The sequence below is a fragment of the Manis pentadactyla genome, chromosome 18 (assembly GCF_030020395.1).
Source record: "Manis pentadactyla isolate mManPen7 chromosome 18, mManPen7.hap1, whole genome shotgun sequence".
NCBI classification, from domain to species: domain Eukaryota; kingdom Metazoa; phylum Chordata; class Mammalia; order Pholidota; family Manidae; genus Manis; species Manis pentadactyla.
The window spans coordinates 27690304-27718245 of record NC_080036.1 but is presented as its reverse complement, the minus strand read 5'-3'; the positions used below and the strand labels follow the sequence as shown (position 1 = coordinate 27718245).

The 27942-nt window shown below is 50.7% G+C and overlaps 3 protein-coding genes across 14 annotated transcripts in view; 1 reads left to right on the top strand and 2 right to left on the bottom strand.

The window, feature by feature from the left end:
• Positions 1 to 35: 35 nt before the first annotated feature.
• Positions 36 to 15392, bottom strand: GDPGP1 (GDP-D-glucose phosphorylase 1). 10 transcript variants are annotated; one of them, XM_057494837.1, is made up of 5 exons: positions 14995 to 15279; positions 14663 to 14886; positions 14138 to 14248; positions 12868 to 13011; positions 36 to 1387 (listed from the first exon to the last, which is right to left on the bottom strand). In XM_057494837.1, the coding sequence occupies exons 4-5, from the start codon at positions 12883 to 12885 to the stop codon at positions 221 to 223; spliced, it is 1185 nt and encodes a 394-aa protein (XP_057350820.1). In that variant the 5' UTR covers positions 12886 to 13011; positions 14138 to 14248; positions 14663 to 14886; positions 14995 to 15279; the 3' UTR covers positions 36 to 220. The 10 variants fall into 10 exon arrangements, with proteins under 10 accessions (XP_057350820.1, XP_057350823.1, XP_036787957.1 ...); XM_057494840.1 differs by having other exon boundaries at positions 14191 to 14248; XM_036932062.2 differs by lacking the exon at positions 14138 to 14248 and having other exon boundaries at positions 14663 to 14781; positions 15264 to 15392.
• Positions 15322 to 18674, top strand: CIB1 (calcium and integrin binding 1). 2 transcript variants are annotated; one of them, XM_036932064.2, is made up of 7 exons: positions 15466 to 15741; positions 15871 to 15905; positions 16945 to 17053; positions 17622 to 17772; positions 17883 to 18001; positions 18078 to 18166; positions 18418 to 18674. In XM_036932064.2, exons 1-7 carry the CDS (start codon positions 15691 to 15693, stop codon positions 18437 to 18439), a joined length of 576 nt encoding a protein of 191 aa, XP_036787959.1. In that variant the 5' UTR covers positions 15466 to 15690; the 3' UTR covers positions 18440 to 18674. The 2 variants fall into 2 exon arrangements, with proteins under 2 accessions (XP_036787960.2, XP_036787959.1); XM_036932065.2 differs by lacking the exons at positions 16945 to 17053; positions 17883 to 18001; positions 18078 to 18166; positions 18418 to 18674 and having other exon boundaries at positions 15322 to 15741.
• A 528-nt stretch (positions 18675 to 19202) lies between these two features.
• The window catches only part of SEMA4B (semaphorin 4B), a 33246-nt gene continuing 24506 nt past the window's right edge, over positions 19203 to 27942 (bottom strand). For both annotated transcript variants that reach the window (XM_036932049.2, XM_036932050.2), the window contains exons 3-15: positions 27314 to 27477; positions 27097 to 27159; positions 25426 to 25524; positions 24685 to 24796; positions 24318 to 24431; positions 24036 to 24187; positions 23692 to 23873; positions 23409 to 23559; positions 22847 to 23057; positions 22632 to 22747; positions 22299 to 22465; positions 21120 to 21205; positions 19203 to 20879 (exon numbers count right to left, since the gene is read on the bottom strand). In XM_036932049.2, the coding sequence (XP_036787944.2) occupies positions 20143 to 20879; positions 21120 to 21205; positions 22299 to 22465; positions 22632 to 22747; positions 22847 to 23057; positions 23409 to 23559; positions 23692 to 23873; positions 24036 to 24187; positions 24318 to 24431; positions 24685 to 24796; positions 25426 to 25524; positions 27097 to 27159; positions 27314 to 27477 (2354 nt within the window). In that variant the 3' untranslated portion in view covers positions 19203 to 20142. The remainder of the gene's footprint in view (positions 20880 to 21119; positions 21206 to 22298; positions 22466 to 22631; positions 22748 to 22846; positions 23058 to 23408; positions 23560 to 23691; positions 23874 to 24035; positions 24188 to 24317; positions 24432 to 24684; positions 24797 to 25425; positions 25525 to 27096; positions 27160 to 27313; positions 27478 to 27942) is intronic.

Sequence of the window (27942 nt, the reverse complement as noted above, 5' to 3'; positions counted from 1 at the left end):
GGGGCTTGTCCAAGACAAAAAGCAGCAGATAAACCCACGAGGGCCATTCATTTGCTTTATTCTGCGGTTGCTCCTCTTTAAAGAGCCCACTCACTTCTCTATCCCTCCCCTTGGGCTGAGTCAGGTGAGAAGGCAGTCACGGAAGGGCCCAGACGGCCAGTATCGACGGCTCTCTGGGAAGGGGCTTAGATTGGTCAGAAAGAAAATGCTTCCGGAGGGATTACTGCTGCTCCTGGGCTGTCAAGGCCACCAGTGCGGCCTGCACCTCTCCTGCCTCTGCTGGCGGCAGCAGACAGTCCTGAATGAGGGCCAGCGCGGCCGCCTCTGTCAGGCTGCTGAAGTCCTGGGATGTTTTGACGGGGAGGTGCCCAGCCAGCTCACAGAGGGCAACATTAAAAGCCTCACCTTCCTTTATCCCAAAGCTGGACTTCCGGGCCCACAGAATTACTCGGACCCCCATGAGAGCTGAAGAAGGCGATGTCTTTCCAGGTGGGGTCCCCCGGGTCACAAACAAATTATGTGCAATCTCGTGATCACTCAGATAGTCAGTGGCCCGACATACCCTGCCTATCAAGGCTTCCAAGTCAGGTCCTGGCCTGCTAGCGTAGTAGAGGAAGCCGGGAGCTGGGAGGCCCTGGAGCAGATGCAAATGGCCTTCAGGGTCCAGGGCCTCGCTTGGTGCCCCCTCCACAGGCAGTCTGTGGGACAAGTAATATCCATGCAGGTGGAGGTGGTTCACGGAGGCCAAGCCTCCCAGGCTGTTGAAGCCGATGCGGAAGCCTGGGTGTGAGCTCAGCAGCACGGCCTCAACCCCAGCCCGCAGCGCGCTTGGCAGCAGGCGCTGGGGGAGTCCTCGGGAGGGCTCAGGCACCAGCAGCATGTGGCCCCACTCCAGGGGGCTGACATTGATCATCACAAGGACGTCCTCTTGCGGGAGGGCACCTGGGAGATCAGGCTCCCGGCGCAAACGGAAGAGGACTTCTCCTGGCCGGATCTTGTTGAAGTTAAACTGTTTGGGGTCAAATGCCTGCTTCACGCTCCTGATGTTCTGCGGGCGCCTCCTCTGCACGCCTCGCTCCACATTCAGCTGAGCCACAAAGCCCACAGCACCTGGGAGGGTTTGGGTTTGCAGCTCCCCCAGGCGGTAGCGGAACAGCCCCAGCTCCATTCGCTGCCTCCAGGCAGAGCAGAGGGCAGAGTCAAAGCGAGACAGTGGCAGCCCGTCCGGGAGGCTGGGTGCAATCCTCGGCCACTGAATCCCCTGCAGCACAAGATCCTTTTGCCCATAGACAAAGTCAGGGATGCCATGCCCTTCCCAGTCCTCACTGTTTGAAGGTAGCAAATAGGAAGTTTCATTTGAATCATGCGGAATAGCCATGGGGTTGACCTGAAACAATAGTAAGAGATGATATGATACATGCATGGTGCTATCCATTTCCAGAGATTTTATTTTAATATTAGCTTTATGTTGTGTTGTGACTACAAAAGTAATATATGCCTTTGGTAAAATATTTTGAAAACGTAGAAATCACTCATAATTCCATTACCTGAAGATGAACACACATTTTTTTTTAATTAGAAAATGTTTTTATTATAAATGTTTTCACTTTCAAAATGGGTAACATACATTTATCATGACAATTTTCTTTTTTTTTTTTGTAGATAATTATTTTTTATTGAAGGGTAGTTGACACAGTATTACATTACATTAGTTTCAGGTGTACAACACAGTGATTCAACATTTATATACATGATAATTCTAGAAACCAGCTATCACCACACCAAGTTGTTACCATATTTTGACTATATTCCTTATGCTATACATTACATCCCAGTTACTTATTTTACAATTGGAAGTGTGTACTTTTATTTATTTATTTATTTATTTATTTATTTATTTATTGTTGTCATGAGGGCATCTCTCATATTTATTGATCAAATGGTTGTTAACAACAATAAAATTCTGTATAGGGGAGTCAATGCTCAATGCACAATCATTAATCCACCCCAAGCCTAATTTTCGTCAGTCTCCAATCTTCCGAAGCATAACGAACAAGTTCTTACATGAAGAACAAATTCTTACATGTTGAATAAGTTACATGGTGAGCAGTACAAGGGCAGTCATCACAGAAATTTTTGGTTTTGCTCATGCATTATGAACTATAAACAGTCAGTTCAAATATGAATACTCATTTGATTTTTATACTTGATTTATATGTGGATACCACATTTCTCTCTTTATTATTATTATTTTTAATAAAATGCTGAAGTGGTAGGTAGATACAAGATAAAGGTAGAAAACATAGTTTAGTGTTGTAAGAGAGCAAATGTAGATGATCAGGTGTGTGCCTGTAGACTATGTGTTAATCCAAGCTAGACAAGGGCAATAAAACATCCACGTATGCAGAAGATTTCTCTCAGAACAGGGGGGGTGAGGTTCTAAGCCTCACCTCTGTTGATCCCCAATTTCTCACCTGATGACCCCCCTGTGACTGTGCCTGTCTTAGGTTGTTCCTCCCTTGAGGAATCTTACCCGTCTCTGGCTAACCGGTCATCTTCTGGGGCCATACAGGGAAATGTTAAGTTGGTAAGTGAGAGAGAAGCCTTATTGTTTGAAAAGGTTAGCTTTTTACTTCTTTGCATATTTATGCCCTGTAGCTTCTATGCCCAGCATTTGTCTTGAGGTATCTTTACCACTTGGAAGAATTATGATACGCGGTAAATTCTATATGAGGCACGAATTCTACTTAAGGGTTGTAATTAGGAAGGAAGAAGAAAAGCTATAGAAGTAGCAGGCGGAAGAAAACATGGGAAGATTGATTATTTCTTTGACATATCTTCTTGTAGAGTAACTTCAGCATGTATAGGTTTTAAACTACTAATTAAATTGCACACACACATTAACATAACAGGAGTATAGTTACATAACCAAAGCATACCTGTAATTACCAGCCATCTCCAGTGAAACCAAGAAAACCAGTTAGGCACCTTAGGCATTTGTGAAAACTTATCTATGATATGGTGGATATTGTCCAACTGAACTTGAACAGTCTGAGAGAAATCAGACAAATTAAAACAACCCATTCCTGGGGACTGTTCACATCCCATATGTTCTTCTAACAGTAAATAGTCTGTAGTTGTAAGATTTTGGAGCGCTACAATTTGCACTTCTCCTAATTCTTGGTTGAGTTCCAACAGTATAGATCCGGTCAAATTTGTTGTTTTACTGTATGCACAGGCCAGCTTAGATATCTCCTTCCTCATTCCCATGGCAAGTCCAGGAACCGGTGGGATGAGTGCATCTACAGCTGTAGCAGTGCGTGGATCTTTGTTGGGGTTTTTTGCTGATCATCTTCTGGCATGAGTCTTCCCGAGAGTGCTGATGTTGGAAGTTCTCTTTCATATCGTATCTTAGTTCATTTTCAGGGTAGCCCAATTAGGCTTTGATCTTCTGTATAAACACAAACAGACCCTTTGCCTACACTTTTATATGCCCTTTATACCCTTGTGTAGAACTCATTGGAAGTCTCCACACAGGGACTGCTTCTTTTTTTTTTTTTTTGGTGTCATTAATCTACACTTACATGACGAATATTATGTTTACTAGGCTCTCCCCTATACCAGATCCCCCCTATAAACCCCTTTACAGTCACTGTCCATCAGCATAGCAAATGTTGTAGAATCACTACTTGCCTTCTCTGTGTTGTACAGCCCTCCCCTTTCTCCCACCACCCCCATGCAGGTTAATCTTAATACCCCCCTTCATCTCCCCCCCTTATCCCTCCCTACCCACCCATCCTCCCCAGTCCCTTTCCCTTTGGTACCTGTTAGTCCATTCTTGAGTTCTGTGATTCTGCTGCTGTTTTGTTCCTCCAGTTTTTCCTTTGTTCTTATATTCCACAGATGAGTGAAATCATTTGGTATTTCTCTTTCTCCGCTTGGCTTGTTTCACTGAGCATAATACCCTCCAGCTCCATCCATGTTGCTGCAAATGGTAGGATTTGCCCTTTTCTTATGGCTGAGTAGTATTCCATTGTGTATATGTACCACATCTTCTTTATCCATTCATCTATCAATGGACATTTAGGTTGCTTCCAATTCTTGGCTATTGTAAATAGTGCTGTGATAAACATAGGGGTGCACTGAATCTTTCTCATACTTGATTTCTGCGTTCTTAGGGTAAATTCCTAGGAGTGCAATTCCTGGGTCAAATGGTAAGTCTGTTTTGAGCATTTTGATGTACCTCCATACTGCTTTCCACAATGGTTGAACTAACTTACATTCCCACCAGCAGTGTAGGAGGGTTCCCCTTTCTCCACAGCCTCGCCAACATTTGTTGTTGTTTGTCTTTTGGATGGCAGCCATCCTTACTGGTGTGAGGTGATACCTCATTGTAGTTTTAATTTGCATTTCTCTGATAATTAGCGATGTGGAGCATCTTTTCATGTGTCTGTTGGCCATCTGTATTTCGGTTTTGGAGAACTGTCTGTTCAGTTCCTCTGCCAATTTTTTAATTGGGTTATTTGTTTTTTGTTTGTTGAGGCGTGTGAGCTCTTTATATATTCTGGACGTCAAGCCTTTATCGGATGTGTCATTTTCAAATATATTCTCCCATACTGTAGGGTTCCTTTTTGTTCTATTGATGGTGTCTTTTGCTGTACAGAAGCTTTTCAGCTTAATATAGTCCCACTTGTTCATTTTTGCTGTTGTTTTCCTTGCCCGGGGAGATATGTTCAAGAAGAGGTCACTCATGTTTATGTCTAAGAGGTTTTTGCCTATGTTTTCTTCCAAGAGTTTAATGGTTTCATGACTTACATTCAGGTCTTTGATCCATTTTGAGTTTACTTTTGTATATGGGGTTAGACAATGGTCCAGTTTCATTCTCCTACATGTAGCTGTCCAGTTTTGCCAGCACCATCTGTTGAAGAGACTGTCATTTCGCCATTGTATGTCCATGGCTCCTTTGTCAAATATTAATTGACCATATATATCTGGGTTAATGTCTGGATTCTCTAGTCTGTTCCATTGGTCTGTGGCTCTGTTCTTGTGCCAGTACCAAATTGTCTTCATCACTGTGGCTTTATAGTAGAGCTTGAAGTTGGGGAGTGAGATCTCCCCTACTTTATTCTTCTTTCTCAGGATTGCTTTGGCTATTCGGGGTTTTTGGTGTTTCCATATGAATTTTTGAATTATTTGTTCTAGTTCATTGAAGAATGTTACTGGTAGTTTCATAGGGATTGCATCAAATCTGTATATTGCTTTGAGCAGGATGGCCATTTTGATGATATTAATTCTTCCTAGCCACGAGCATGGGATGAGTTTCCATCTGTTAGTGTCTCCTTTAATTTCTCTTAAGAGTGACTTGTAGTTTTCAGAGTATAAGTCTTTCACTTCTTTGGTTAGGTTTATTCCTAGGTATTTTATTTTTTTTGATACAATTGTGAATGGAGTTGTTTTCCTGATTTCTCTTTCTGTTGGTTCATTGCTAGTGTATAGGAAAGCCAGAGATTTCTGTTGGTTGATTTTGTATCCTGCAACTTTGCTGTATTCTGATATCAGTTCTAGTAGTTTTGCGGTGGAGTCTTTAGGGTTTTTTATGTACAGTATCATGTCATCTGCAAATAGTGACAGTTTAACTTCTTCTTTACCTATCTGGATTCCTTGTATTTTTTTGTTTTGTCTGATTGCCGTGGCTAGGACCTCCAGTACTACGTTAAATAACAGTGGGGAGAGAGGGAATCCCTGTCTACTTCCCGATCTCAGAGGAAATGCTTTCAGCTTCTCGCTGTTCAATATAATGTTGGCTGTGGGTTTATCATAGATGGCCTTTATTATGTTGAGGTACTTGCCCTCTATTCCCATTTTGCTGAGAGTTTTTATCATGAATGGATGTTGAACTTTGTCAAATGCTTTTTCAGCATCTATGGAGATGATCATGTGGTTTTTGTCTTTCTTTTTGTTGATATGGTGGATGATGTTGATGGACTTTCGAATGTTGTACCGTCCTTGCATCCCTGGGATGAATCCCACTTGGTCATGGTGTATGATCCTTTTGATGTATTTTTCAATTCGGTTTGCTAATATTTTGTTGAGTATTTTTGCATCTACGTTCATCAGGGATATTGGTCTGTAGTTTTCTTTTTTAGTGGGGTCTTTGCCTGGTTTTGGTATTAGGGTGATGTTAGCTTCATAGAATGAGTTTGGGAGTATCCCCTCCTCCTCTATTTTTTGGAAAACTTTAAGGAGAATAGGTATTATGTCTTCCCTGTATGTTTGATAAAATTCTGAGGTAAATCCATCTGGCCTGGGGGTTTTGTTCTTTGGTAGTTTTTTGATTACTGCCTCAATTTCGTTGCTGGTAATTGGTCTGTTTAGATTTTCTGTTTCTTTCTGGGTCAGTCTTGGAAGGTTGTATTTTTCTAGGAAGTTGTCCATTTCTCCTAGGTTTCCCAGCTTGTTAGCATATAGGTTTTCATAGTATTCTCTAATAATTCTTTGTATTTCTGTGGGGTCCATCGTGATTTTTCCTTTCTCGTTTCTGATACTGTTGATTTGTGTTGACTCTCTTTTCCTCTTAATAAGTCTGGCTAGAGGCTTATCTATTTTGTTTATTTTCTCGAAGAACCAGCTCTTGGTTTCATTGATTTTTGCTATTGTTTTATTCTTCTCAATTTTATTTATTTCTTCTCTGATCTTTATTATGTCCCTCCTTCTGCTGACCTTAGGCCTCATTTGTTCTTTTTCCAATTTTGATAATTGTGACATTAGACCATTCATTTGGGATTGTTCTTCCTTTTTTAAATATGCTTGGATTGCTATATACTTTCCTCTTAAGACTGCTTTTGCTGCATCCCACAGAAGTTGGGGCTTAGTGTTGTTGTTGTCATTTGTTTCCATATATTGCTGGATCTCCATTTTGATTTGGTCATTGATCCATTGATTATTTAGGAGCGTGTTGTTAAGCCTCCATGTGTTTGTGAGCCTCTTTGCTTTCTTTGTACAGTTTATTTCTAGTTTTACGCCTTTGTGGTCTGAAAAGTTGGTTGGTAGGATTTCAATCTTTTGGAATTTTCTGAGGCTCTTTTTGTGGCCTAGTATGTGGTCTATTCTGGAGAATGTTCCATGTGCACTTGAGAAGAATGTATATCCCACTGCTTTTGGATGTAGAGTTCTATAGATGTCTATTAGGTCCATCTGCTCTACTGTGTTGTTCAGTGCTTCCGTGTCCTTACTTATTTTCTGCCCAGTGGATCTATCCTTTGGGGTGAGTGGTGTGTTGAAGTCTCCTAGAATGAATGCATTGCAGTCTATTTCCCCCTTTAGTTCTGTTAGTATTGGTTTCACATATGCTGGTGCTCCTGTGTTGGGTGCATATACATTTAGAATGGTTATATCCTCTTGTTGGACTGAGCCCTTTATCATTATATAGTGTCGTTCTTTATCTCGTTACTTTCTTTGTTTTGAAGTCTATTTTGTCTGATATTAGTACTGCAACCCCTGCTTTCTTCTCTCTGTTGTTTGCCTGAAATATGTTTTTCCATCCCTTGACTTTTAGTCTGTACATGTCTTTGGGTTTGAGGTGAGTTTCTTGTAAGCAGCATATAGATGGGTCTTGCTTTTTTATCCATTCTATTACTCTGTGTCCTTTGATTGGTGCATTCAGTCCATTAACATTTAGGGTGACTATTGAAAGATATGTACTTATTGCCATTGCAGGCTTTAAATTTGTGGTTACCAAAGGTTCAAGGTTAGCCTCTTTAGTATCTTACTGCCTAACTTAGCTCGCTTATTGAGCTGTTATATGCACTGTCTGGAGATTCTTTTCTTCTCTCCCTTCTTATTCCTCCTCCTTGATTCTTCATAATTTTAATTATTATGTGTCTTGGTGTTGCCCTTCTTGGATCCTTTCTGTTGGGGGTTCTGTGTATTTCCGTGGTCTATTCGATTATTTCCTCCCCCAGTTTGGGGAAGTTTTCAGCAATTATTTCTTCCAAGATACTTTCCATCTCTTTTCCTCTCTCTTCTTCTTCTGGGACCCCTATAATACGGATATTGTTCCTTTTGGATTGGTCACACAGTTCTCTTAATATTGTTTCATTCCTGGAGATCCTTTTGTCTCTCTCTATGTCAGCTTCTATGCGTTCCTGTTCTCTGATTTCAATTCCATCAATGGCCTCTTGCATCCTATCCATTCTGCTTATAAACCCTTCCCGAGTTTGTTTCATTTCTACGATCTCCTTTCTGGCATCTGTGATCTCCCTCCGGACTTCATCCCATTTCTCTTGCGTATTTCTCTGCATCTCGGTCAGCATGTTTATGATTCTTATTTTGAATTCTTTGTCAGGAAGACTGGTTAGGTCTGTCTCCTTCTCTGGTGTTGTCTCTGTGATCTTTGTCTGCCTGTAGCTTTGCCTTTTCATGGTGATAGGAATAGTCTGCAGAACTGGGACGAGTGACGGCTGGAAGGACTTCCTTTCTTGTTGGTTTGTGGCCCTCCTCTCCTGGGAGAACAGCGGCCTCTAGTGGCTTGTGCTGCGCAGCTGCGCGCAGACAGGGTTTCTGCTTCCTGCCCGGCTGCTATGGAGTTAATCTCCGCTGTTGCTGTGGGCGTGGCCTGGCTCGGGCAGCTACTCCAAAATGGTGGAGTCGCGTTGGAGCAGGAGCTGCTGGGAGGCTATTTATCTCCGTAAGGGGCCTCCCTGCTCCCTGCAGCCCAGGGGTTAGGGTGCCCAGAGATCCCGGATTCCCTACCTCTGGATTAAGTGACCCGCCCTGCCCCTTTAAGACTTCCAAAAAGCACCCGCCAAAACAAAACAACGACCACAAAAGAAAAAAAAAAAAAATTTGTAAAGTTAAAAAAATAAAAAATTAAATAAAAAAATGGCCTCTTGTTTTTCTTTATTCTCTGGCGCCAGCCTCAGGCATCTGCTCACTGGTCTTGTTGCCCTGTTTCCCTAGTATTGGGGTCCCTATCCCTTTAAGACTTCCAAAAAGCGCTCGCCAGAACAAAACAGCAAAAAAAAAAAAAAAAAAAAATGGCCGCTCGCTTTTCTTATGTCCTCCGGCGCCAGGCCTCCGGTACCCGCTCACTGTTCTTGCTGCCCTGTTTCCCTAGCATCCAGGGCCCCCTGGGCACGCACTGTGTCTGCACTCTGGCCCGGATGGCGGGGGCTGGGTGCTCGGCAGTCCTGGGCTCCGTCTCCCTCCCGCTCTGCCTGCTCTTCTCCCGCCGGGAGCTGGGGGGAGGGGCGCTCGGCTCCCGCGGGGCCGGGGCTTGTATCTTACCCCCTTCGCGAGGTGCTGGGTTCTCTCAGGTGCGGATGTGGTCTGGATATTGTCCTGTGTCCTCTGGTCTTTATTCTAGGAAGGGTTGTCTTTGTTATATTTTCATAGATATATGTGGTTTTGGGAGGAGATTTCCGCTGCTCTAGTCACGCCGCCATCTTGGCCGAGAGTGTACACACATTTTTAAATTAAAAATACATTATCAAATATTTTTCTTCCTAAAAATACATAAGTGGAGGAAACTTTCTTAATGGAGAAAAAAACAAAGATAAAACAGAACTCTTACACCAATGACCAGGGAGAGTCACAATGTACATTTAGTCTCATTTTCATTTCTATCTTTAGCCCATTTTAACTAATCTTTAACTGCTGTATATATAGCTTGTTGCCAGTTTTATACTATTATTCACAATGTTGTTAACACCCTGCTTGCAGATATGTTTTTATTTCCTTTTAAAATAAAATCCCACTGACCCAGTAGATCTCTGGGTCAGAGTAGGCTCATGACTCGGGGTTTTGATTCACTCTATCGGACTGTGTTCCCGTGCGTGAGAACGGCCAGGGTTTCAATGCTGCCCACTCCTTTTATGGGAACACCTTTCCCACTGGTCCATAGTGATTCTAAATGGCCCATGTGTCCGTAAGCGCTGCCGGGGCCGACCCTTCATGGGGGACGCTGGTGCCTGTCTTCATCTCCTCCTGGTCTGCGGACCCAGGAATGCCCTGAAGAGGGCTTGCTGGAGGTGTACCTCAGTAAAGCCGCTCTAGGCTAAGTCTGGGTCCCTCAGCTGGGCTGCTCTACAAACTTCACATTAATAAAACAGAAGGGAAATGAAAAATCATATGAAATGACATATCAAAAGTGAAGCTAAGTTTAATGGGTAATAAGATGAAAAAGTTCTAGAGATTGATTGCACAATAATGTGAATGTATTTAATACTGCTGAACCATACACTTAGAAAGTTAAAATGGTAAATCCTAAGTGTTTTTTTTACCATAAAAAATTTTTTCAAAAACCATGCTAAGTATAATTTTGACAATAAAATGTGAAGTCTTAAATCACTGTATGGAAACTGAGCCTCACACATTCTCTATACAGATATACAAATGGTCAATAAAAAAGAGGCTCAACATCACAAACCATCAGGTAAATCAAACCACAGTGAGATACACCTCACACCCATTAGAATGATTACTATAAAAAAAAAGTGTTGGTGAGGACACAGAGAACCTGGAATCCTATGTGCTATTGGTTGGAATATAAAATGATGCAGCCCCTACGGAAAACAGTATGGCACTTCCTCAAAAAATTAAAAATAGAATTACTATATGATCCAGCAATTCCACTTCTGGGTATATACCCAAAAGAATTGAAAGTAGGTTCTCAAAGAGATATTTGCACACCCATGTTCACAGCAGCATTAATCCCAATGGAGGCAACCCAAGTGTCCATTGATAGATGAAGAGATAAACAAAATGTGGTATGTTCACACAATGGAGGACTACTCAGTCTTAAAAAGGAAATGCTGACACAGCACAACACCGAGGACATTATACTAAGTCAAGTAAGCCAGACACAAAAGGACAAACACTCTGTGACTCCACCTGTACGAGGCCCCGAGAGTCGTCCAATTCATAGAGACAAGAGTGGTGGTTTCCAGGGGCTGGGGGTAGGGGGAAGGAGAAGCTGGTTGCTGTTTAATGGGTGAAGAGTTTCTGTTTTGCAAGATGGAACTGTTCTGGAGACTGACAGCTCAACCCTGCTGAGCAGTACACACTACACAGTTAAGCTGGTACATTTTGTTATGTGTTTTTGACCAAAATAAAAAAGGTCAAGATGGTAAATTCTATATTATGTATTATTTGCCACAATTAAAAAATTTTTAAGTCTCAATTTGCTACTTACTTGAGTTAAGTAAGACACTATTCACTTACATTCATTCATTCATTCATTCATTCATCCATTCAGGTCAATGCCCAGCTCACACCCATTCCTGATGTCCGGGTACCTCTTCAGTGCATCCTGCTCCATGCTCAGCAGGGCCATAGAACCAAAGTGTTTATGAAGTAACTGCTGCGTGTGAGGCAATGAGGACACAGCAGCAAGAGAAGCGAACAAGGTACCTGTCCTCGTGGAACTTACAGACACTACGCAAAACGAACATGTTCACTACCCCGGGGTGATAGCATTTGGTAGGAAATAAGTGACAACAATAGAGGGTAACTAAGAGGGGGGATCAGGGCATCCTATTTCAGCAAGAGGACACGCAGGGTCCTCTGAGATGACAGCTATGACATGAGGATGAGAAGCTTGCAGTGAAGAGCAGAGGACAGTGTGTTCCAGGCAAAGGAAATTCCAAGTCCAAGACTTTCCGTCAGGCAGGTGCTCGGGCTGTTGAAAGAACAGAAAGGAAGCCAGTGTTCCTAGAGCACAGCCAACACGGGGGCGAGGGACCCAGATGAGGCTGGAGAGAAACACAGGGCCCAGATTAGCAGCAGGACCTTAGGCATCATGGTCAGGAGCTTGGATTTTATTCTAAATGGAGTAAGAAACCATTAGCAAGTTCTAAGCAGGACCATCTAATATTTTATAAAACTTTTTTCTAACTGCTGTGTGGAAAATGGACTGTAGAGGAGCAAAGGGAAATCAGAGAGACCATTTAGGAGGCCACTCTGATGGCCAGGTGAGCAATGAGGGTGACTGGACAGCCGGGATGGCAACAGAGATAGAGAGGAGCAGGTGACTCCAGTCAGGTTCTGAAGGCCAAGCCAGCAGGGCCCTGGTGACATACTGGCCATGTGAACTGAAGCAAAGGGGAGAACTGGGAGTGACTCAGCTTTAGAAACTATGCACAACGTGGTGGCATTTACAGAGATGGAGAAACTGGGTACATGGGGTGGGGGTGGGAACAGGTTGACTAGAGGAAGGGGGGAATTTAGAGTTCAGTTTCCATTACTGACTTCGAGATGCAGCCTGGGCATCCAAGAACAGAAGTGGTGTAGGAGTTGGAAAGCCAAACCTGGAGGTGCAGAGGAAGGTCTGGGCTACATACAAAATTCAGAGTAATATTTAAAGCCAGGGACTAGGACCAAGGACCTAAGACCAAGATGACACCCAAAGGCTAAAAATAAGAGCAAAGACCTATCAATTAGCAGAATCAATAAAAATGGGTCCTGTTTACATGAGAGTAAACAGGCAAAGGCATGACCTAGGAACAAAAAGGAACGCTTCAGAGTGACAAATCAAGAGTGCACGTGACAGGACTGAACAAAGGTTATAGGAAAAGCAGAAGGGGAACACTAGTTGCATGCCCGTCTTGTGCCAGGCATGGGCTGGGGCTTCCCAAGTCCACTCAGTGACCTCCGACAAGTAAGCCTGTGAGGTAGGTGTCAACCCAGGAGAAAGGTGGGGGAGGTGGTTTTGGGTGTCTGAATTCTGGCTCTGCCACTCAGTAGTGATGGGACCCTGAGCCCCTAGAATGGAGTCCACTTCCTCACCCTGGCCTCTGGGCTCTCAAGAGCTGCCCCCACCCTCTCAGCTCCTCTCATACCACTCTTCCCGTTGCCTACTCTGCTTCTTACCCTTCCAAAGTTGTTCATGCCCAGGGCCTTGGTGCTGTCTGCTCTCTGGGCCTAAATACCCTTTCCCCAGATTTTCTGCACACAGCTGGCTCCTTCAGGTCTCAGAGCAAATGTTATCACCTCAGAAAAACCTGTGTGGCCATCCTATCAGATGCCCGAGGGAAACAGAAAGAAAGAAATAGTATTACAAGCAGGGAAACAATGTCAGGAGAAATCACAAACCTAAGAGTTGGCACTTTGACAAAAATATGATCAATGAACAAACCTTTGAAAGATCCAACAGACAGTTTTACAAGTACAGCACTAGAAGCTATTTTTAAACGCGTATCAGCAACTCAGTTTTATCACCATATAGGAGTTGATCAGGCACAGGAAGGGCAGTGCGCTGACCAGCCTCGCCATGAACTGCTTGCATGACTCAGAATGCCTATTTAATAATTTATAACGAGAAACGTGCCAAACAGCACAAAATGTTCTTATTGGCTGATCGGTAGGATCCCGCCTCTGTACACAAATCTACCAGGAACCAAAATTATAATCAGCAGGCCATTCAATGAAGAAGGGTTGAGAGCCACATGAGGCGGCTGGGAGAGCCGGATCCCAGATGGCCACCGTGGCCCAGGGCTGATTCCCACACTGCCACCTGAAGGATACAGTCTCACCACAAAGGCCAAGGATTTGCCTTGGCTGGCCAGTGCTCCCTCCCCTCAGTCTAGCCCAGGAGGCACTGGGGCAGCTTCTCGCTCTCTGCCTACCCTTTTACTAACTGAAGACCAACCCTTCCTTGGACAGAAAGAGCCCACCGTCAAGAGAAAAAATGATCAGGTTGGGACAGGACACTATTCTCCGGTGATGCTCGGACTGTGTGCTCCCATTGCTCTGAAGCCCCACTTCTTGGAGTGGAGTATTTATTTATTTATTTTTTTGGTGACACAAACAATTTAACATTTCATGACGTGGCAGTCTCCATTCTCAAGAGTCCAGAGAACTGTGAGGCAGGAGAGAAAGTGGCAAGTTTTTATAGGAAATAGACAAAGAAGAGAAAATCAAAAATGAACAAGGGACAAAGAAAACATTTGAGTTATGTGGTGATCAAGGATTGGGCCCCTGGATGGCAAGGGGCTTCTGGGCAGATGGAATTCTTACAAGAACATGAAACTTTCAATGTTAGGTTTGGGTTTGTGCTATAACTGGAGTGAAGAATTTCCACAGTGGTAGGACTCACATGTTGATAGAGTGAGTCTTACTAAAGTCACTCTCAGATGATCACCTTATTAGTGGGTGCTGGGAAAACTATGGTCACTCAGCAAACCTTTACTCAACTGCCACATATCAGGTCCTGGAGATCATGATTCTCATAGCTTCTCACGGGGCATTGAGTCTAGTAGGAGAAACAGACATTATTAACCCTATTGTCACCCAAGTAAATATAAGTTGCAAACATGATATATGCTGTCAAGGAGAAGCACTAGGTACTTTTCAGATGAAAGACAGATTCCTAATCTAGTCTAGGGAATCAGGAAACACTTCCCTGAGGAAGAGATGGAAGAGGAACTGGGGACCCATAATGGCTGAAACACAGAAATCCAAGAGGAGAGGCAGAGAGAAGTGAAGTCAGAGGGCTGGTACTTGGGTTTTTAACCATTCAATGTTTTGTTTTAAACTGAGACTGACATGCTCAGATTTAGACTTCACAAAGCTCAGCAAGTAGAATAAATCAGAACCAAGAATGAATCCCTACAATCTCATTTGTCAATTATGCTTCAATAAAGCTGAAAACAAAAAGGAATCTCACCTTCACCTCCTCCTCTCAGCAGCTTGGAACCCTCCCCTTTTGGAACAGTGCTAGTTTCATTCATTCACCCATGCATCCGATAAATATTTACTGAGGGCCAACTACGTGCCAAGCATCGTCTTAGGGGTTGGGAGGGGACAAGAGCAAACAGGTCAGAGCCTCAGTCCTTGCCGCCTCGGGACACGCAGTCTGGGCGCGGGGTGGGCAGAGGAGGGCATGCCTGCCTGAATGAGGAGAGCGACGGGAAGCCTTGAGAAAAGCCTTGGACCGAAGTGACCTTTCTAAATGCCCGAGCCTGAACAAGTCCCTGAACTTTTCTGGACTTCACCTACCTTGCAGGGCCGTTAAGAACCGAAGATAACATGTATAAAACGCCTGGCACTCGGCGGGCCCTCAGTAGACAGCTTTCAGTGGGCAGCAAGGTTATGGTTATTTCTGGAGAGGAGGCGCAGGGGCTGCGTCACCTGCGGCCAGTGCCCGGGGGTACCGTCTGGGTGAAGTCCCCGCTAGGCAGAGGGGCAGCCGACCGCCTCCAGCCACTCAGCAAGTCTCGAGGTCTCCCGTATGCCGTGGCTCCGGGCACTTCTCCGAATCCCCTTACCTGACCTCGCCCGGAGCTACCACCTACTACAGGTGAGGCCGAGGGACCGCGCGACTTCCTCGCGGCGACTAACAGGACCATTGCGGGGCCTTGGCGGCTTTGACGCATGCGCAGGCCGCACGCGCGCACGCGGCTGCTCCGCCCCGCCCCGCCCACCCGGAGGCGGGGCCGTGAGGCCTGGGCTCCTGGCCGGAGCATCCGGCCCCGCCCCGGACCCCGCCTCCAGCTCGCCCGGGACCGCCCGGAGCCCGGAGCCAGCGGGCGGAACCGGGCCGGGAGCACCTGGGAGCTCGAAGGAGGAGACGGGCCAGGGGGCGGTGGCCCCAGGAGCGGTTGCCGCGGGGACGGGACGGTGACGCCGCTCGAGGGCGGAAGTGAGAAAGTTACCGGCGTCCCGGGACGAGTTGGCGGAGCTGTGCTCGCGGCGATGGGGGGCTCGGGCAGTCGCCTGTCCAAGGATCTGCTGGCCGAGTACCAGGTGCGCGGGACCCGGGTCCCAGAGAGCTTGCGCGCGGGTGTGCGCTCGGGAGCGGGTTCCCGCAGCAGGCGGCAGGGCGGGCGCGGCCTCCGGGAGGCCCGCTGAACCCCTTCTCGTTTTGCCTTCCAGGACCTGACGTTCCTCACCAAGCAGGAGATCCTCCTGTGAGTGCCGTCTCGGCCCCGTGGAGACGGCTTCGGGGGAGGGCTGTGTCTTACCGAGGGCAAACTGAGGCCCCCCGGAGGGAGGGTCGGGGCCTGCCCGAGGTCAGCAGCCGAGCCGGAACTGGGTCCTGGGCCCCGAGCCGCGACTGCCTTTCTCAGGCACGTCTCCCGCCCGCGCCGGGGCCCCGCTGGTGCACAGCGAAGCCACCTAGCAGCCGCCGGCCGAAGCTGGGCGCCCTTTGACCCTGCGCTGCTCTGGCTTCTACACACCCGAACGTCCAGCCCCAACCCGGCAGGGGCTGCTGGTGGCGCTAGGCTGACTTTGTCTAACAAAGCCAGAGGTCTGGGAGCGCCTGGTCCTTCTCCCAACTTTACCTTAATAAAACTGTAACCGTTAATGCTTAGTGGGCACTCACCATGCGCCAGGAACTGTGCTAAGTGATCGCCTACATTACCTAATTTAATCCTCATGAAGGAGGTAAGGGGACAGTGAAACAGGTCAGAGTTTGGTAACTTGCCTAAGACTAAGCTTCAAATAAGAGTACTTGAACTGGAGCTGGAACCCCTTTCTAGCTGTGTGCCAGCTTTATGTGGCCAGGGCATTTGAGTGGAGATTCCTGTGCCTCCCTTGGCAAAAATTAACCCCAGTGGGAAGGAAGTGGGGGCTGAGGAGGAGAGACTTTAGGGCAGCTGCTAAACAGAAGGAGGCTTAGAGGAGCAGGAGATCCCTGAGATTTCAGTTTGACTCTTCCTGCTCGTCAATGCCAATGTCTGGCTGCTTCTCCAACCTCTCTGCCCCTCGTGGAGCTCTAGCATCAGTGCCCAGCATAGTGCCTGCAACAATGGGCCCTTAGTAAACACCCACTGCAAGAGTGGACTCGCAGCCTGTACTGTCTTGTGACATTCCCTTTGTCTTATCACGCCTTGATGCCTCAGAAGTTGTGTGTGTGTGGCTTAGCTCCTCTCCTGGCTCATAATGGGCAGCAAGGTAGGAGTGGGGATGTGAAACACACAGGCAGGTCTCCCCCCCTTCTGCCAGAGCCCACAGGCGGTTCTGTGAGCTGCTTCCCCAAGGTCACCGGAGTGTGGAGGAGTCACTGCAGGCACGAGTGTCTTTGGAGCAGATCCTCGGCCTTCCAGAACTCAAGGTGCCAGCCCCCACCCGCCCTCTGCTGTGTATCTTGATTGAGATCATGTGGTCACTGATCACCATTCTGGTCTTTTCTGTTTACCAAAATCACCCAGTGGAATTATCTTGTATGGTGTTTTTCAAACTGGGATTCCCAGACATATTCTCGGAGATTCAGTTTTGTCCTTTAAGAGGAGCTGAGTTACCTATTTCAGAGGCTGACTGCCTCTCGCCTGGGCTGCGGTGAAAATTTCTGTGCCAAGGGCCTGGCCTAGTGCCTATTTACCCAGAAAGTGTTCAAGTACCTGTATTTTACAATAAGCAGCCCATCTTGTTCTCTTTGCTTAAGATGCCTTCCTCTTCCTTCTTTGCCCCCAGGCCTGCCCTTGGCTTAAACTGACTCCCCGGAAAGCATCCCTGTCCCTTCCCCAGCTGAGTTAGTTGGTCCTCCTACCTTACAGTGGCCCCCAAGCACTGAGCTCATGGTGTGGGTACTGTGACATGCTCCCTCCAGTCCCCAGTACGGGGTGATGAGCTTGCAGCCGGGGCTGTGTCCTGTGCCGCTCACAGAAAGCTCTCTTGCCTAGGCCAACCCCTTCAGGGAGAGAATCGGCAGGGTCTTCTCTACATCCCCAGCCAGAGACAGCCTGAGCTTCGAGGACTTCCTGGACCTCCTCAGTGTGTTCAGTGACACAGCAACCCCAGACGTCAAGTCCCACTACGCCTTCCGCATCTTTGGTAAGGACCACCACCCCCTCCCACAATGTCTGGAGAGCTGAGGTATTGTGCACGGAGCCTTGGGGCTCATCCTGACTACATCCTTCTTGGCTTCCGCATCTGCTCTCCAGATTTTGATGATGATGGGACCTTGAACAGAGAAGACCTGAGCCAGCTTGTGAACTGCCTCACTGGGGAGGGTGAGGACACGCGGCTCAGTGCTTCGGAGATGAAGCAGCTCATTGACAACGTGAGCAGCTGCGATGGGCCAGGCCAGGGCGTGGGAGGCAGGCTTGGGGCCTTGGCTGACGCTTTCCCTTCTCTAGATCCTGGAGGAGTCCGACATTGATAGGGATGGGACCATCAATCTCTCAGAGTTCCAGCATGTCATCTCTCGCTCACCGGACTTTGCCAGGTATGACGGTGGTCCCCCCGCATTCTGGTCCCCATCTGCTCTGCTGCTGGGTTTGGGATGTTATGGGAGGTGGTCCGCTGGGTGAGAGGAAGCCCCCTGCTTCCTGTCAGTGTCTCCGGGGAGCTCTTCCGAAGGAGACTGGCAGACGGGACACCACCTATCCACGGGGGCTTGGAGGAGAGGGCAAGTTCGGGTTTGGTCGCCACCCCTCTCCTCTAGCAGCAAACCCCACCTACTCTTCTCTTGCTCAGCTCCTTTAAGATTGTCCTGTGACTGGCCACAGCTGTCCCAGCAGCCCGTCGAAGAACCATCCCACTGCTGAGCTGTGGCAAAGGTCACGCACACCTGTTGCCTGGGCCACCAAGCTGGCCCGCCTGGGGCTGGCACTGTGCAGTTCTGCCCCAGGCAGGAGAGGGCCTTGCACTGCCAGGGCCGTCCCCTGCTCGCTGTCCCTGTCATCGCTCTGTTTCTGCTAACCAGTAATAAACGTTGAGAGGTTTTTACCCTATTTGTGATGCTAGAAACACTGGTATGAGGAAGGACTGGACCGTCAAGAGCTGTGGTCTCACTGAGAATGGGGAGGACCTAGAGGCCAGCAGAGTCAAACTGCGGCCTGCATGAAGGGGCAGCACAGGGCCAGGCCCTGTCCTCTCCTGATGGTGCTGGTGGTAGTTACGTGAATTTCGATGTGTTAATATGTGTAGAACCATGTACTTGAAGAACAGTCAATTTTACTGTATGATCATTTTAACAATAAGAGACTTTCAGAAGTTATAAAAACCTTGCCTGCACCCCTGAACTGAACTGGGGGTGCAGAGTAAAGGGCCTGAGGCAGGGCAAACGAATCCCCGCCCGTCAGCGCATTAAACTCCCCACCTCAGGAGCCAAACGCATCTGGGAGAGGTCGTTGCCGGGACAGGCTGGGACGAGGAGGCTCAGAACCCCGGAACTTGGGAGGATTGGACCATTCTCTAGAAGTCAGCCATTTAAGAGGAAGGACTGTGATTCATTTCTAATTCTTTAGATTTTATTTAAAAAAAAAAAAAAGTAAAGTGCATCTTATTAAAAAAATATATAAAACCCATATAAACCCAGGGTCCCTGTGCTGGGCAGTGTCAACATCCCTTCGAGTGGAGGCAGGCAGGGCTGAGGGTGAACGGAGAGAGGCCCCCAGATGAGGCTGTGGACGGTGTGGGGAAGGGGGCCCCGGGCTCCCTCAGGCCGGGATGGGGGCGGCGGGCACAGCCTCCTCCGCGAACGCTGAGGGAAAGGCAGACGTGGCTGAAACTAGCTCCCGGGCCCCACCGCCCTGTCCTTACGTGGCCCCAGCCTGATACAGGCTGGACAGGTCCCAAAGGTGAGTCCGAGCTCAGGGTCTGTGAAGGCGGCACTGCCAGCGCTGCCCTCCCGTCCCCGAGGTGACAGGACAGTGGCCGCAACAGCTTGGCCGGCCGGCAGGGCAGGACGCAGTGTGAGCGGGGCCCTGGCTCCGCAGTGGCAGGGCTCAGCCTGCGGCAGCAGGGAGGGGCGGACGGCCGAGAGGGGCGGCTGGCGAGGGATCTCCGGCTCGGCCTCACCTACTCCGGTGCATCGTCGTCGCCCCGCCGAGGCCGCGGCCGCAGCCGCCCGGGTCCTCGTGTCCTGCCCTGGCCCTCGGGGGTGGCATTCTGGGTGTCTCACCCCTCACTCGTTTCACATTTTCAACTGTTTTTTAAACAAAGGGCTCAGTTTACATAAGGGGCACTGTTCTGCCCACCAAGGCAGGCCGCCCCGGGCGTGCAGGGCAGGCCCCCATCTTCTGCTGGGCCTCAGGCCACAGCTGCCTGGGTGGGCGTGGGCCTTGGTACTCGTCCGAAGAGCAGCAGGCCAGCTGGCTCCGCGGCTCCCGAGGGCGGGTCCCCACAGCCGCGTCCCACGAGGAGCCGGGGTCCAGGCGACGCCCTCGGAGCCCTCCGTCCCTAGGGCCAGAAGCCTGCTCACACCACAGAGTCCCGGATCTCGGAGCCCAGACGGACCCGGGGCCGGGGGCACACTGGGGACACCTCCACGAAGCTGTCCTGGACGCTGAGGGGCCTCTTCTCTGACTCCGTAAAGACCCGGGCTCCCGGGGAGCTATCTGACAGGGCCTGGTAGCCTCGGTGGTCGAGCGGGGTGCTAGGGGGGCCCACGCCATTGAGCGGCTGGGTCTCAGGTGGCAACGCAGGGCGGGTCTTGGGGTGCACACTGGCACACTCCCCCTGCTTCAGGAAGATTTTCATGCCACCCCGGTGCCGGTAGAGGAAGAATAAAATGAGGAGCACCACGGCGAACACAAACAGCACACACATCACCAGGAACTCGGTCCAGTAGGACTTGTCTGCACCCCAGCCGGCCTTGCCACCGACAGGCGCGCTTACTCGTGAGGTGCTGATGACAGGCACACTGCCCCTCCGGTCGGACTGGTCTGCCGTCGCATCCTCTGCCACCTTTGGGCAGTAACTGGCCACCAGCTGCCGAAAGCCCTCCTCCAGGGACCAGCACTCGAACACCCCCAGCTCCTGCTGGCTGCCCACCAGCAGCAGGTCCCCAGTGGGCAACACCCGGCAAGAGGCTGAGGCATTGAGAGGGGCCCCGTTGTGCAGCCAGAGCCGGGTCGCCAGGTTGGAGAGGAGGGGACAGGCCAAGGTATTCACTGTGTTGGGCTGAAACTGGACTTGCTCACATGGCTTCGCACCTACGGGCATTAAAGGCACAGGGTGAAGTGGGGCTGGCATCTGCCTACCTTCCTCTGGGCTATGCTCTCAAACCATGACAGGCAACTCCAGGGATGTTGGGAACTGAGTCTCGCTTCCCAGAGCCCTCCTTACAGGGCGGGAGGGATGAGGGTGTGAGGAAGGGCATTTATGCCACCAGTGCCTGCAGGAGCCTTCTAAGCGTGGCCCCACCTCTCCCTCACCCGGAAGGAGCCCCTTACCTGCTGGTACAGAAGACCAGGGCTTGGCCGAGGAAATGTTGCAGAGGTTCTTGGCATTAGCCCCTTCAATGTCCTGGAACCAGGGCCTGAGAGCCAGAGAGTCTGGGGTAGGCCAGGAACCCCCACCAGCCTGCATCACCCCACCCTCAAGGCAGCAAAGGCCTGGGCAAGGGCCCAAGGCAGGGGTAAAAGGTAGGTGGCTTCTCCAGGCCGATTCCCTACCCACAGAGGGTCTGACTCAGCACCTCCTGTGTCTACACAGGTTTTATTTCAAATAGAAGTTACTATACTACCCTGAATTACAAAAGCAGTATGAGCCTTTAGAAAAAGCCTAGAAGGACAGCTGGATCTATATGCATCTATCTGTCTCTTGAAGCACAGCATATGTATTGACTTATTTAATAAAACATAATAAAGAAAAAAAGTAATTTTTGATGCACTCAGAAAACCTGAAGAACTCAACTAAGCAAAAAGGCTAAAAACACTACAAAAATCCCACACGATCCACCATCCGGTGATCACGACAGCATTTTTAGTATATCCCTCTAGGTATACATGTGTGTATTCATATGTGGTTCTCTGGAATAAAACACTAGCACCAGTTACCCCTGTGTGAAACAAGGACATTCCAAGTGGGACAGATCCTATTTTGACTAAAAATACAAGTATTTTTATTTTACACATATGCAGAAAAATCTGAGAGGATACACATCAAAGTCTGACTGTGACTCCAGGTGGTGGCATTAGAGGCAGTTTTCATTTTATTTGCACTTCTCTCTATTTTCTAAGTTTTCCACAGGAACATTTTACAATCCAAATAAGTTATCTTGAAAATAATTTTTCGTGGCTTTGTGAATGGACTGTGCATAGCCTTTACTTTTTGTTACCTGAACACACCCACATGCCGATCCTGACTTTCCATGGTGGTGACATTTCATACGTTCCCATATCACATCCCCACTTTGCCAGTTACTGCCCAAAGGCGGTAGAGGACACTGCCTACTGTGGTTTACACAGAAGGCAAACACTACTGTGTAAACCACACACTTTGGAGAGTTGTAAGGCGAGCTAGTTAATAATCATGCCGAGACACTGGACGCATATGAGGCTGTGCGGTGATACTACAGAGGCCTGGGGAGTTCTGAGGCCACGTGCACAGGGCCCTTCGGGGGCTCTCACCTGGAGGCCACCTCGGCTTGGGAGAGGCTGATGCACCTGCAGTGGGAGCCGCTCCACGCGCAGTAGGGGTCGCGGGCAAGGACGCAGTCCCCGCAGCTCTGGTACACGCTGCAGTTGGCCACGGGCACCTGGACCACCCCCGAGTGTGAGGCAGCGTACAGCAGTCCCTGCACAGACACGGAGTGAGAGCCAGGGCCACACTTGGCTCGCATGCCCACCACAGCCATTCCCCAAGGGGCCTCCTCTTGTGCTCCAGGGCACCCCACTTCCTGACAGCTCATGCCAGAGCTGAATGCCAGACGGGCACCCCAAGCATGCTGCTAACACACTCACTCTGTCTGTGTCCAGGAGCAGGTTCTGCACAGGCTCTCCTGGTGAGAAGATCTGGAGCTCCTCAATGAGGTGCACCTGGGGGCCCACACTCACCGCCTTGTGCAGCCGGCCGTCACCTGCAATGGGGACACCACTCAGGCCCTGGGCTAAGCCGCTGCCATGTCCCAGGAGCCAAGCCCCCTTGACCCTGAGTCCGCCCTGCCGCAGGCACTCACTGGTGCCCAGGAAGAGGACATCGTAGGTGTGGTGCAGGCCAGGCACCCGGTGGACAGCCACACGCTGGTAGCGGGCCTGGGGCTGTAGCAGCATAAGGTGGCTGCGGACCTGGCCGTCCATCAGGAAGTGGTCCTTGAGGAAGTTGAGCACGCGGTCTGGGAGCTGCAGGGAAGAGGTGATCTTCCTCTCCCGGGCACTGCTGGTGATACACTGAAGGGGAAGGTGGTGGCGAGGTGAGCGCTGCTTAGGGCAGCAGGCAGGCCTGGCCCTGCCTCCTCAGTGGACAGCAGGGGTGCCTGTGCACACGTCCTGCTCCTTTAGCATCCTTCCCACCGTTCTAAGGGAGCGCTGGCTGACCAAGGGGCGTGGTGGTGCCTGCAGCTGGCTCCCACACTTGTCCGCGGATGCCCTTTGCCTGCCAGTGTTCTCTGGGGAAACCCAGGGGCCCAAAGCTGCAGCGGCTCACGGACACCCCCTTTGTTGGCTCTGCTCCCTTCTCTCACTTCCGTAGTCCCTCAGGCTGCCTCCCAGCACCCATGCTCTACAGGAAGCAGCACCTACCGCTCCTGGCCGCGGCGTGGGCACTGGGTGCGTCACGGTGTACCACTGCTGTGTCTCACGGTTCACCTCCTTGTAGAGGCCATTGAAGGCCTTCTGCACGTCCTTCATGGTGAAGACACAGATGGCAGAGCCCTCCGTGGTCCCCCCATGCCTACAAAGGAAATGGCTGGATTAAGCCGGGAGCTTCACAGCTCAGGATGAGGCTGGCTGGACCCAAGGCTCGCTCCTGAGCCCCATTCCCGGCCCCAACCCCGCCATCCAAGCCAGGTCCTCAGGGCCCTACCACTGGGACGTGAAGACCCCATAGAAGAGGGTATCACGCCAGTCCTGGGGACTGGGGCTCAGCGTGAAGACGTCCTGCAGCACATTGAAAGGGAAGCCGTCGTCAGGCCGCGAGCACAGCAGCTGGGCCTTCAGGAAAGACGTCCAGCGCTGCTGCAGGACCCGCTCACCACCCTCGTCGCCCTGGCGCAGGGGGAGAGAGGCTGGGCTGAGGCAGGCATGTGACCCTGCCAGCCCCTCCTGCACAGCAGCTGAGCTGGACGCCAGAAGGACAGGCAAGCCTCCAGCCTCCTGGAGTGTTCCTGGCCTTGCCCAGTGGAGCCTCGGGGTGGCCCATCCCCTCACCTTGCAGATGCGGGCGATGCGGGACACAATGGTGTTCTCGAAGAACTCAAACTCCTGGCCAGTCTCGCTGAAGAAGAAGTAGATCTTGTCGTCGTCCCCTTGCAAGCTGCCCAGGCTCTCGGGAATGTAGGCTGAGGCCACAAAGGCTGGGTCTGTGGGGCCGGCGAGGCACGCAGTCAGCTCAGGATCCCACAGGGGCCAGACTGTTCTCAGGCCCTGCCGGGGAGAGCGCCCCGCCCCGGGGCTCTGGGCACTGCCCTCGGCGATGGGGGATGGCTTCACCTTGCAGCCAGTTGAGGGAGCTCTCGGTCTTGGTAGGGCGGAGGCTCTGGCTCCGGGAGATGGCCGGGTCATTCCCCTGGAAGCTGCTGACTGTTCCCGTGTAGAGCTCACCATCTGCCAAGAGACATTCCCATGGGGGTGGCCCCTTCTCACTCAGGGCCCAGAGGGACCCCACCGCTGCACGTCGCTGGTGGAGAGAGAAGGGAGCAGGAACCGGGGAAAGCCCAACCCGAGGTCAGCCCAGGGTCGCTGTACACCTCCAGGGAACAACTCGGCGGGGTCCCACCAGCTCAGGCCTGGGGCCTGCCCGCCCGCCCCCACGTGGGGCCTCAGTGAACGCGTCCTGCCGCTCTGCCCCGACACTCACCAACCACCAGAGCTGTGGACTTGAAATTAGGGTCAAAGGGACAACGGCCTTTGCCATCTTCCAGGAGGATGTGCCCCGCCTTGTCCTGGGCCAGAGTGAAGTTCTCCACGTTCTGCAACGGACCAGATGGGTGAGCACAGGGAGGGGTGGGCTCGGCGGGCAAGGCGGCAGGTGCCCGAGAGGGCAACTCCAGGAGTGAGGCGTCAGGCAGCCCTCCTCACCAGGGCACCCAGGGCACGCTGCCCTCACTGCCTGACAGTGACCCTCTGGGATGGGCACTCCTAGTCCCTGCTGGCAGGGGGGAGACAAGGCTTAGAAAAGTGACCTGAGCCAGGAAGCGGCAGCAATGTGACCCAAAGCCAGGCATGTCTGACTCTAATGCTGGTGCTCCAACCCACAGCCTCAAGATGCCACCCCCTGCCAAGGTGTGTATAGTGTAGAAAAGCAAGGACGTGCGTGCTGCGGAGGGGTGCACAAGGTGGGCTGCCAAGAATCCAGTGAGGGCTGGGGAGAGAGCTGGAGGAAGCAGGAGAGGTGTGAGTCAGGGCTGGGACAGGGCAGCGCAGCTGTCAGGCCTGGGGCTGGGCCTCAGGGCCCTTGGTGCCCACGGCTACCTAGAAGCATCCCCTGGGCCCTGCCCTTCACCAGGGGTTGGTGCAGGAGAACAGCTCTCTGGGGCAGAAAGAGGGGCACATCCAGGCCAGCTGCAGGCCAGCGAGTGGGGTCAGAAGGGGCACTCACAATGTAGGTGCAGATGGGGCTGAAGGCTGCTGTGCCGCAGGCGAACAGGTGGCTACTGTTGAGTGGCAGGAGGATTTTGATGTAGTTTTGACAGTCCCGCTGGGAAGAGGCAGGAAGATGTCAGGCCCAAGCTGGACACCAGGGGGCACTGCTGAGTCCTCCCCACCAAACCCAAGGCCAGTCCTGGGGCGAGGCCTCTGCACCCGCCCCACCCCACCCCTGATGTGGGGAACTACAGTCCTGGAACACATGAGAACTGGGGAGCCTCCTGGGGGCAGAGAAAGCTGAGGGCCACAGAATGTGGATTATGGACAGGGATCCATAGGGGCTCAGCTAGGTCTGGGGTTGGAAAACTCTTCCTCAGATTGGAGGTGAAAGCACAGAATCCCTCCCTCCTGGGCTTTCCTGGTCCCCAGTGGGTCCTCTTCAGAACCTCAGTGAAAGCCACTGGTCCCCCCAGGCCACCTGGTGAGGAAGCCATAGCACAGAACAGGAGGGTGCACTCGGCCCTGAGCCCTGGACCCCAGGGTCGTGGCTCCCTCCTCAAGGCGTCTAAAAGGCTCTCCGGCTGAGCTCCTGGTCTTCCCCAAACACTTTCTCCTCCAAGACTGCTCCCCTTTCATTAACAGTAGCTCCATCTTCTCAGGTGCTCAGGCTCCAACCCTGATAGCAGCCTGGATTCCTGTCTCCCCCATTTCCCACCTGGAAATCCCAGTGGCCCCATCTCACAGTACACCTGGAATCTGGCCATTTCTCCCTGGTGCCACCCTGGTCTGGGCCACCACCACCACTCTCTACTATGACAGCCAGGGAGACCCTTTTAAAACAACACGCCAGACCTGCCACTCCTCTGCTCATCCCTCCAGGGTTCCCCAAGTCCCTCCGAGTAAGATCCGCAATCCTGCTCCTTCTCGGTGTGTCCTGTGGTCAGCAGCCCCACCTCCTTCTAATCCTGGCTCACATATCACTTCTTTAATGAGGTGTAACCTGACCATCTATTAAACCACTTTCTGCCTATTGTTCTTCCTTTTCACAATTATATTTCCAGAGTCTCAAAATATCAGGGCACAGAGCAAGTGCTTAATAAATGTCTGTTGAATAGAAGAGGTCGGGGCAGTTAGGACCTGAACCTGTGCCCTCACCCCAAGTCTGATGCTCTTTGGCCTTTACCTTAGCTGCCCCCTGCTCACTCAGGACAAGGAAGCCTCTGGGAATGGAGGGGAGTCCTCCAGGTGAACCTCGGTTGGACCAGCCCCCACCCAGCAGTCTGGCGAAACCAAACCAGAAACCATCAGACCTGCTCCCTCAGCGTATCAGCAGAAAGAGACGACTGCCACCCCCACCCAACCACCGCTCATGCTGGAAGCTGGCATCTATCTGGCACTTATGTGCCAGGTACTTTGTACCTACTAGCTCGCTGAATCCTTAGAGTAAGTCCAGTGAGACAGACATCATTATTCCCACTTTACAGGTGGGACACTAGGGTCCAGAGGCAAACCTACCCACCCAGAGTCACAGAGAGAGAAGGATAAGGCCATCCCCAGGCCTGCCCACCTCAGAAGCCTACACCCTTTTCCCCACAGCTGCTCCCACCCCCTGCCTTGGCCCCGGGCCCAGGTCTATCACCCACCATCCCTCCTCCAGGCCAGGCTGCCTGCAGGCCTGGCTCACCTGCGGGTCTTTGCCCTTGAAGCTGCACTGCTGTTTCCTGTCCGCATCTGCATTCCACAGCAGCTGAGGAGTGAGAGAAGGGGGGAAGGTAAACGAGCAGGTGGACATGAAGGAGACGCGGAGCCTCCTCTCCTCCGACCCAGAAGGTCAATCTTCCTGCCCATCCTCCCCTCTGCCATCCCCTGCCCACTGCAGCCAGCGCTGGGCAGCATCTCACCTCCTGGTACCCCCCGTCTGGCAGGAAGCTGACACTGCTGTTCAGTGCAAAGAGGGCCTCTCGGGCACCCACATACAGAGTCTTGCCATCCCTGCTCAGCAGAAGGGCTGTGTAGTTGGAGACGTTTTCAGCTTCAAATCTGAGAAATGGCCGTTCTTCAGAGCCTGGGGAGAGGAGGATGGGCATTACCTGGGGGCCACGCTGCCGGCGGAATCCTCTTACACCCACCTCTAGAATGGGCCAATCCGAAGGCAGGGTAGCAAGGCATTGGGTGGCCAGGGGTCAGGGCAGGGGGATCGGGTGTAAACGTGAACAGCATTCCCAGTCCTCAAACATGATGTGAGAAACAATGCAGGGATGAATGTGAGAGAATATTAATTATAGCACCATTATATCATAGTGGTGAAAAATTTGAAACAACGTGAATGTCCAACCACAGGGTACTGCTGACAATCAATCATAATACTCCACTCTCTCGAATACCGTGTAGCTGGTAAAAATGATGCTATATTAGAATCCCTAAAGAAACAAAGGCATATAAAGCATGTACAATACATATGAAGCAAACCAAAATATAAAGTGATGGGTTTTGAGCACATTAAAGAATTTAACACTCCTCTTTGAGCGGC

Coding starts and splice junctions, on each gene's coding strand:
- CIB1 (XM_036932064.2), top strand. CDS start 15,691: ATGGGGGGCTCGGGCAGTCGCCTGTCCAAGGATCTGCTGGCCGAGTAC. Junction 15,742..15,870: donor ATCTGCTGGCCGAGTACCAG/GTGCGCGGGACC, acceptor TTTGCCTTCCAG/GACCTGACGTTCCTCACCAA. Junction 15,906..16,944: donor ACCAAGCAGGAGATCCTCCT/GTGAGTGCCGTC, acceptor CCCTTCTGCCAG/AGCCCACAGGCGGTTCTGTG.